At 39.9% G+C, this 10,777-nt stretch overlaps 1 protein-coding gene across 1 annotated transcript; it reads right to left on the bottom strand.

The window, feature by feature from the left end:
• Nucleotides 1-6,435: 6,435 nt before the first annotated feature.
• Nucleotides 6,436-7,419, bottom strand: KRTAP29-1 (keratin associated like protein 29-1). Its single transcript, XM_038546025.1, has one exon. The coding sequence runs from the start codon at nt 7,417-7,419 to the stop codon at nt 6,436-6,438; it is 984 nt and encodes a 327-aa protein (XP_038401953.1).
• Nucleotides 7,420-10,777: the final 3,358 nt, after the last annotated feature.

Genomic DNA, 10,777 nt, shown 5'->3' with positions numbered 1-10,777 from the left:
AAGCAAGACCCATCCATACACTGTCTACAAGAGACTCATTTTAGATGGAAAGACACCTCCAGACTGAAAGTGAGGGGGGTGGAGAACCGTTTATCATGCTAATGGACATCAAAAGAAAGCTAGGATACCAATCTTCATATCATAAAAATTAGATTTTAAACCAAAGATTGTAGTAAGAGAGGAAGAGGGGCACTATACCATACCTAAAGAGTCTTTCCAACAAGATCTAACAATTATAAATATTTATGCTCCTAATTTGGGAGCATCCAATTATATCAACCAATTAATAACAAAATTAAAGAAACACATAGATAATAATACAATAATAGTAGGGGACTTCAACACCCTACTCATAGCAATAGACAGATAATCTAAATAGAATATCAACAAAGAAACAAGGGCTTTGAATGAATGACACACTAGACCAGATGGACTCCACAGTTATATACAGAGCATTTCATCCTAAAGCAACAAAATACACATTCTTCCTGAGTTAAATGGAACATTCCTAGAGTAGAGCACATGCTGGGTCACAAATTCAGTCTCAATTGATACCAAAAGATTGGGATTTTAAAACTCTTCAAAACCTAGGGATAGAGGGTACATTCCTCAATATCATAAAAGCCATCTACAAAAAGCCCACAGCACATATCATTCTCAATGGGGAAAAACTGAGAGCTTTTCCCCTAAGGTCAGGAACATGACAGGGATATTCACGCTCACCACTGTTGCTCAACATAGTGCTAGAAATCCTAGCCTCAGCAATCAGGCAACAAATAGAAATAAGAGGTATTCAAATTCGCAAAGAAGTCAAACTCTCACTCTTTGCAGATGACATACTATATGTGGAAAACCCAAAAAGACTCCTCCTCAAAATTGATAGACCTCAAACAACAAAATAGCAAAGTGGCAGTATATAAAATCCATGCACAGAAATCTGTTGCTTTTCTACATACTAACAATGAGACTGAAGACAGAGAAACTAAGGAATCAATCCCATTTACAATTGCACCAAACACTATAAGATGCCTAGTAATAAATCTAACCAAATAGGTAAAGGACCTATAGTCTAAAAACTAAGGAATTTACAAAATAAATTGAGGAAGACACAAAGAAATGGAAAAACATTCCATGCTCATGGGTGGGAAGAACAAATATTGTTAAAATGTCTATGCTACCTGAAATCTGGCATTGTGATGCCCCCAGATATGGTTTTCTTTTTTAAAATTCCCCTGGCTATTCGGGGTCTTTTCTGATTCCACACAAATCTTAAAATAATTTGTTCTAACTCTCTGAAGAAACTCCATGGTATTTTGATAAGGATTGCATTAAACATGTAAATTGCCCTGGGTAACATTGACATTTTCACAATATTAATTCTGCCAATCCATGAGCATGGAATATTTTTCCATCTCTTTGTGTCTTCCTCAATTTCTTTCAGAAGTGTTCTATAGTTTTGAGGGTATAGATCCTTTACCTCTTTGGTTAGGTTTATTCCTAGGTATCTTATGCTTTTGGGTGCAATTGTAAATGGGATTGACTCCTTAATTTCTCTTTCTTCAGTGTGGTACTGGCACAAAAACAGACACATAGATCAATGGAACAGAATAGAGAACCCAGAAGTGGACCCTGAACTTTATGGTCAACTAATATTCGATAAAGGAGGAAAGACTATCCATTGGAAGAAAGACAGTCTCTTCAATAAATGGTGCTGGGAAAATTGGACATCCACATGCAGAAGAATGAAACTAGGCCACTCTCTTTCACCATACACAAAGATAAACTCAAAATGGATGAAAGATCTAAATGTGAGACAAGATTCCATCAAAATCCTAGAGGAGAACACAGGCAACACCCTTTTTGAACTCGGCCACAGTAACTTCTTGCAAGATACATCCATGAAGGCAAAAGAAACAAAAGCAAAAATGAACTACTGGGACTTCATCAAAACAAGAAGCTTTTGCACAGCAAAGGATACAGTCAACAAAACTAAAAGACAACCTACAGAATGGGAGAAGATATTTGCAAATGACGTATCAGATAAAGGGCTAGTTTCCAAGATCTATAAAGAACTTCTTAAAGTCAACACCAAAGAAACAAACAATCCAATCATGAAATGGGCAAAAGACATGAAGAGAAATCTCACAGAGGAAGACATAGACATGGCCAACATGCATATGAGAAAATGCTCTGCATCACTTGCCATCAGGGAAATACAAATCAAAACCACAATGAGATACCACCTCACACCGGTGAGAATGGGGCAAATTAACAAGGCAGGAAACAACAAATGTTGGAGAGGATGCGGAGAAAAGGGAACCCTCTTGCACTGTTGGTGGGAATGTGAACTGGTGCAGCCACTCTGGAAAACTGTGTGGAGGTTCCTCAAAGAGTTAAAAATAGACCTGCCCTACGACCCAGCAATTGCACTGTTGGGGATTTACCCCAAAGATTCAGATGCAATGAAACGCCGGGACACCTGCACCCCGATGTTTCTAGCAGCAATGTCCACAACAGCCAAACTGTGGAAGGAGCCTCAGTGTCCATCGAAAGATGAATGGATAAAGAAGATGTGGTTTATGTATACAATGGAATATTACTCAGCCATTAGAAACGACAAATACCCACCATTTGCTTCAACGTGGATGGAACTGGAGGGTATTATGCTGAGTGAAGTAAGTCAATTGGAGAAGGACAAACAGTGTATGTTCTCATTCATTTGGGGAATATAAATAACAGTGAAAGGGAATATAAGGGAAGGGAGAAGAAATGTGTGGGAAATATCAGAAAGGGAGACAGAACATAAAGACTCCTAACTCTGGGAAATGAACTAGGGGTGGTGGAAGGGGAGGGGGGCGGGGGGTGGGAGAGAGTGGGTGACGGGCACTGAGGGGGACACTTGACGGGATGAGCACTGGGTGTTATTCTGTATGTTGGTAAATTGAACACCAATAAAAAGTTATTTTATTTAAAAAAAGTCTATGCTACCCAGAACAATCTACATATTCAATGCAATCCCTATCAAAATACCATCAACATTTTTCACAGAGCTGGAACAAATAATCCTAACATTTGTATGGAACCAGAAAAGATCCTGAATAGCCAAAGGAATGTTGAAAAAAAAAACCAGAGCTAGTGGCATCATAATGTCTGATTTGAAGCTATATTACAAAGCTGTAATCATCAAGACAATTTGCTCCCCTATTTGGGATGTAAGTGTAAATAAGAAATGTGTGGGAAATATCAGAAAGGGAGACAGAACGTAAAGACTGCTAACTCTGGGAAACGAACTAGGGGTGGTAGAAGGGGAGGAGGGCGGGGGGTGGGAGTGAATGGGTGACGGGCACTGGGGGTTATTCTGTATGTTAGTAAATTGAACACCAATAAAAAATAAATTAAAAAAAATAAATAAATAAAGATTTAGTTATAAGCATGTTCAGGCTTGGCAGAACATTGTTTATAATAGGAGGTTCTGATGTTTTATGAACAAGTCCTAGCAAACCTAAAAGGAGCTAATAAATGCTCTGTTATTTAAGCTGTTGCCAAGTATGAAGAAATACACAGTTTCCCAAAACACCTTTTACACTTGCCATGTTTAAAATATGCAGTTTGCATGTTAGCAGGTGGCCAGTGCAAAACATTTGCCAGTACAACAGAGAAATCTACAATTGGAAAGGAAATGATAGATAGATAGATAGATAGATAGATAGATAGATAGATGATAGATAAATTACATATAAGTGGGTCAAAAACTATTGTAAAATGAAATTTGAAATTCCAGCTATATCAAGAATTCTGGTATTAGTAAGCAAATGATTTAAAGAGATATACTTAAATGTATAATATATGAAACATTGTTGACAATTCTGTCCAGGACTGAGGTCAAATGCATCACCGTTTCCAGAGCCTCACCCTTCCTCTGACATGACTCAAGTCTCCATGCAAATTGTGGGAGAGGGAATTTAAATGGGGTATCCATCAAAATGTCATTTCTAAAATATATTCCAACTATTGTCATTCTTTTGCAATATCAAGGTCCCTCTCTTCTTTTCCTCCTGTGTTTTGGATTTTTCTTTTTGGATTTTAGTTGCAAATAATTGAGTTAATTATATTCCTGATGGCACATTACCATGTTTTGTCCTTGCAAGAACTCTGTCGTATTTTTAACTTATGTACTTATATACCAATTAAATTAATTCCTGTTCTCCTTATGCCCCCTTATCTATAGGCAGCTATTTTATTCTGTTTACAGTATATTCTCCAGTAGACAGCCTTCAGACTTCATCTTCAGTGCTGGCTCTCCTTGATAACTGGCCTGTTGGCCTGCACTACAGATTTGGACATACCAGCCTCCAAAAATACATGAGAAAATTCCTTTTATTACACCTTTTTATATATATATATCCTATTGTTTCTCTCTGGAGAACCATACCAAGATAGTACCTCATGGAAAGAATAACCCCTTGCTGCCTACCCACTCTTCTAGTGGTGGACATAGATTTCCTTTAAAATCTATATCATCATAGAAATCTCACAGTGAGCATCCTCAAATGTGTCCCATTAGGACGTGTTGTAAGAATGTTCTGCGAAAGGAGAGAAAATTAGTGGGAAATATCAGAGAGGGTGACAGAACATGAGGGACTCCTAACTCTGAGAAACGAACAAGGGGTAGTGGAAGGGGAGGTGGGCGGGGGGATGGGGTGACTGGGTGACAGGCACTGAGGGGGCCAACTTGACAGGGATGAGCACTGGGTGTTATACTATATGTTGGCAAATCAAACCCCAATAAAAAAAATACAAAAAAAAAAAAAAAAGAGCGTTCTGAATTTCAGACCTAAATCATTTCACAGACTCAGAGCCTTTGATTAAAGGGAAGGCCAGAACCCCTTGAGGAAGGACTCTGCATATTTGCTACACGTGGATTCTGCAAACCTCCCTCTAATCTTTCTCCCCCAAAAAAACCACTCCAACTATTTCTTAAATGTTAGATTTGATAATTTCATAGTAGGAATACTAGTTCAGATTCAGAATACTAGTTTCCTAAGACTAATTATTTTTAAAGGGGAAAGGAGAAAAAAATGAGTGGGAAATATCAGAGAGGGAGACAGAACATGAGAGACTCCTAACTCTGGGAAACGAACAAGGGGTGGTGGAAAGGGAGGTGGGCAGGGGGTGGGGGTGACTGGGTGACGGGCACTGAGGGGGGCGCTTGATAGGATGAGCACTGGATGTTATGCTATATGTTGGCAAATTGAACTCCAATAAAATTAAATAAATAAATAAATAAATAAATAAATAAATAAATAAATAAAACTTCCTCTTAAAATGTCAAAAATGTAAACAATAGTTGAAATCTTCTAATTTTACATTTTATTTAAATCGTCCGTTAGATGAACTGATCATTAAAACCAGTGTTAAGGGGTGCCTAGATGGTGCAGTCGGTTGGGTATCCAGCTCTTGGTTTTGGCTCAAGTCGTGATATCAGGGTTGTGAGATCAGGCTCTGCACTCAGCGCAGAGTCTGTTTAGGATTCCCTCTCCCTCTACCCCAGCCACCTGCTCTCTCTCTCTCAATCTCTCTCTCTCTCTCATAAAATTAAAAATCTTTTAAAAAACAGTGTTAAGTTCATAAACCCTTAGCTATTATTGATGGTCAAACCTTTGTTTATTTTAGTCTGTGGCTTCCCTAGACCATTTCTGTCTTTGGCTTTCCAAGTCTGTTCACTGTGGGGAGATGGAATCCACCCAATTCAAAAAGCTTTTGATGGTATAAAAATTGGAAGCCAGGGGATTGTTTGTCCTTTCTTTCTCCCTTCCAACTTGAGAATCGATAAATGCAGATACCAACCACCCTTTCAGACCACGGCGGACCCACTAATTTAGAGAGGCCAAGGTCATCATGTTCAAATGTGATCTGAAGGAAATCTATGTGGGGGTATATTGAAAGGAATGAAAGCATTCTGAGAGTTTTATTCATGATGTTTAACCACTCACAGTTTTATTGGCAATTGACATCAGAGAAGTCTTTTTAAAGACTGGGCAACATCAAATGAAAGAAAAGCCGGAGAGGAGGTTTTGCGGAGGTGAAATGAAATGATAACATGAGCAAATGCAAGCTGTAGCGTGGACCGTGCTTGCTGAAACTTTCTCCTTGATAAAGAAAGATCTCTTTCTTAGTGCCTGGGCAAATTCCCTCGTCAGCCCCTGGATAGAATGTGGGGCTGGACTGAGAATGAAGTTAGCATGCAGATAGCATTTGCACTCAGTCGGAAAAGGACACCACAGGGTAGCAATGCATTTGCAGATAGTGGCAGACCTCAGAAATGTGGAGAGTGCTGCATCAGTGAAGCGTTGCCTTACAGCAGCTGGACTTATGCCTGAGTTGTCAGGAAGTTAGCGAGCAGATGCTGGCTTTGCAGAGACTTGGGGCAGTTGGTCAAAAGCAATTGCAGCCACCGCTGGATGGTTTGCCTAAACCTGTCACACAGCAAGCTGGTTGACAGGAAGGGGATTTGCAGACATCTCGGTTGCAGGAAGTGGATCCATCACAAGTTGGTTGGCCAGAAAGCATGGTGCCACAGGAAACTAGTTTGCAAGCGTTCTTTACAAAACATGGGGGCTGGCAGTTAGCCACTGGCTGGCAGACGAAGGATATCGAAGGAGATGGTTGGCAGTAAAGTGGCTGGCAAAGGGAGGACACACAGCATGTAGGATTGCAAGAACTGAACACACAAGTTGACGGCTGGCAGGGAACAGGCATAAAGGGAACCAATTGGCAAGTCTTAAAAATGTAACAGATGGGTTGGTAATAAGTTGATTTGCAGAGCTGATCTTTGCCATTAGTGGGTTGACATGAACCTTGTTGGCAGCAAGTTGACTGGCATGGACTAGCTGCACAGATGGTTGGTGGGCAAGAATTTTCAGCACAGGAAGTTACTTCAGAGCAGGATGGCTGGCAGGACCTAGTGTCACAGCAGACCGATTGGCCACAAGCTGCCTGGCATGATCCAGACACAAAGACAGGTTCTTGGCAGGAGGTTTGCTGGTTGAGGCTGGCTTCACAGCAATTTACCTGACAACTGGTAGATTCTGAGCAGGAGGGTTGGCATGAGCTAACCAGACATGGAGACTGACCAGTGCCAGATTCATAGCAGGCCGTACAGGAGCAAATGGGTTGGCAGACAAAACCAACAGAAGAAGTTGTTGGAAGGCAGGTAGGTTGGCAAGAAGCAGGTTCACAGCCACTTGGGGCACTGCTGGATGGCTGACAGCTTTCTTGGCATGTGACCAGTTGCCACGTTCTGCTCCGGCAGGAACTAGGCAAACAGATACCATTTCGGAAGCTACCGCCATTTGAGCATATGAAAGTGGGCACAGCTGGAACGGTCATGGTGGTTCTGGGGCAACAGCTGTCCACCATGGTGCTGGCGTTAACCTTGCTAGGAAGTTGCAAACTCAGTATACCCGAGTGTGAAAGACATCTAATACATGGGGGCTTTTATAGTCCTTCACTAGGGGTGTTGGTACAGCTTAGAGCATCTTTCCGTGTTATTGTTTCCACCCATTTGCATACAAACATCTGATTAGCAGGCTTCAGGAGCCTGGAAGATATTATCCCCAGTTTAAAAACTTGTCTGTTGAGTTGAGAGTTATCTTTCCTGGGTTTAGATTCATCGATGCTATTCCTGCTCTGGGATGAGCTGTCTCTTTTACAGGTTGTTCTCCAGCCGCCTTGATGCAGGCTTTTCCCTAAACTAACCTCTCATCAGGAGGCCTCAGCTCAGCCAAAGCAGTCTGAGCAGTCTGCTCTTTCTCCAGGAATGCAGTTCTGCACCATTTAGAGAATCAGGAAACGAAGCCTTGACCCAGTTGAAAGAGGGTGATGTGCGAGATGGCAAACAGAAAATCAGTCAGTGCATCCTAAGGGCACTCCAATGTCTCCACCTCTTTTAGAATCTTCCCATTTGGTTTTCCTGAAACTCAATTTTATTATTAACACTAAGAATAATAGTAATTGAAGTAGTAATGGCTTCCATTCCATTTATAGTAACTTACTATACATCAAGTCCTTGACTGCATTTTTCATTAAATCTTGCAACGACCTTAGGTAGCAGGTATAATTCTTGGTACTGTGTTAAAGGTAACAAAACCAAGTCAGAGAGTTTAAATCCTGTTCCCAGAATTATGCAAGTAATAAATGGTTGAAATAAGATCCAAACCTAGTTTGGGCTGACCCCAAAGCTTCTGGTCTTAATTATCTCTTAGACCTCCTGACTTAGGAGTGGAGGGAAAAAAACAGTAATATAGTGATAGAGGATTGACATTTATACAGCAGTGCACTGATTCATGGGCCTATGGTCCAGGCCTCATGATGGGGACCATTTGTCCACTCCCATAACTGGAATCATCAGCTAGATTAAACTGGAAACCTCCTCTACTTAGCCATATACACAAATACAATCTTTTAATTTGGAACTTTTAATAACTGCAAAATATTTTGCCAAGGATTAAATTCATGCTATGGAGTTCACAGTGTATGAGTTCTATAAATATAAAACTGCAACAACTGAAAGTGATATAAGGACATCACTGCAAAGTAATTTCAAGGTTAAATCACCCTCTTCCAAGAGGGATTTATGAGGCACTGGTTTTCCGAATTCTTCCCCCCTTTTCTGGGCTCATCCTGGCTCTGCATCACCGCCAACTTCAGCATCTCACACCCGACCCTGTCCTAACCTGGTTCACACCAAAGATTCACAGCAAAACAGAAAAATCTTGGCCTTGGGATCACAACAGGGCTGGTGTCATTTTCTGGCTCTGCTACTAACTCACTCTGTGGGACTTGTTAGCTCATTACCCAAGTATGCAAAGTACTGAGAGTTTACCAACTCACTGCATTGCTGTTGCTCAGGTTATTTTTATTTTTATTAGCTGCCTCAAAATTACTGAAAATGCTGGAAATTCTGGAAGGTACATTTCAAAGTACCAGCTAAAGAATACCTGCTCCTTGGCACCCTCCTCCTCACCCTCATTTTAAAAGGAAAAGAAGTGATCAGAATGATGCCTGGGAAATCCTAACCCTTGTCATTAAAGTACCTTTTTTTTTTCTACCATTGCCATTTGTGTTACAGCACCAATCACTCCTTTTGCCATCCAACTTATCACTAATAATTTCGCACCTTGCAAACAGCAGGGACCACTGCAGTCTGTTCTGTTCTTGACTGTCTATAACCCAAAGCTTTCATCTTTCAAAAGAAATACTTTTGGTCTTGTCATATAAGTCAATCATACTGGGAATATGGATATATTTGAGAAACTATTTCAACTTCAACCTGAAAAGGGTGTCAATGTCCTGTATTCATACATACCACTTTTATTGTTTTAAAACAATCCATTTTTAGATCCATTTTTCTCTGATTCTGTTCTTGTCTTTCTTCCTCCTAAAGAAACTTCTCTTTAGGAAGTGGTTGATACCAGCCAAGTGGTTGGTAGAGGGTACAAACTTTCAGCTATAAGTTGAGTATGGCCTAAGGATCTAATATATAACATAGTCACTCTACTTAATAACATGATATTGCATAATTGAAATTTGCTAAAAGAACTTAAATGTTCTCACACTCCTCCCTCCCCAAAGTATGAGGCAATTGATGTGTTAATTAATTAGATAGGAGGAATCTTTTCATGGTACATATGTATATCAAATCATCACAGTGTATATTACAAATATATTACAATTTTGTCAATTATACCTCAATAAAGGTGAAAAACAGAAACCTCTAAATAGTGACACCTTTCATTTTGCTGTGGTTCACGGCACTAAACACATCTAGTGTATCACCAAGGGCTGTTGTGATCACATCAAAAAACATGATGATCATAAAAAAACACAAACTTTGGACAGAAACCACTATTCTATATGCCATTTGTATATTATATGTATTTACATTGTATGTTATTTTTGTATGTTACTTACTCCCTGTGGCTATCTTAAATTCTGTGTTTAGCATTCCCTTGTGAACATACATAAGGTATATATTTGTATGTACATATATATGTATGCATATATGTGTGTATCCTCATACATATGTGTATGCATGTATTATGGGTGTTGTTTTTGAGCTATAAACATGTGATCTTGAGGCTTGTTTATATCAACTCTACACTCGTTAGGTTCATCCCCATTTTGCATATGGCCATTGTCCAGTTATTTTCACTGTAGCATAGTATTTATTGTGTGAATATACCACAATTTTCTTGTCTCTATTTATTGGTCCTTGGATTATTTGTCACTCATACTCCTAAAGTAGAGGGAAAGAAATCTTACTTCACAGAATTGCTATGATTTACATTAAACACTGGGTCTGTGCTTGGGACAGAGATTTAAAACTCTGACCAGCTCCTCTTGACTCTGGAAGGAAATGGAGATAAATCTCAATGGCCTGATGAGATAGTAACCCTGACACCATGTACTGGTTAAGTTCCACCTTTGAATTTCTCCTTTGGCCACTATATAACCCAGTTATTCTCAAATAGGGGCAATTTTTGCCCCTCATCCCCAGGGATGTTTGCCAATGTCTGGAGACATTTTTTGATCATCACACTTAGGGTATGCTACCAGCATTTAGTTGGTAAAGGGCAGGGATTCTGCTTAATATACAACAATGTGAAAGATGGTCCCCACAGCAATGAATTTTTCAGCCCAAAATATCAACAACACTAAAGTTGAGAAGCTCTGGGTCACCTCCTCTTGTGCTCAGGATAGCCCAAGCTGCATCTTG

Source organism: Canis lupus, chromosome 9 (genome assembly GCF_011100685.1).
Source record: "Canis lupus familiaris isolate Mischka breed German Shepherd chromosome 9, alternate assembly UU_Cfam_GSD_1.0, whole genome shotgun sequence".
NCBI lineage: Eukaryota > Metazoa > Chordata > Mammalia > Carnivora > Canidae > Canis > Canis lupus.
This window is presented reverse-complemented; position numbering and strand designations above follow the sequence as displayed.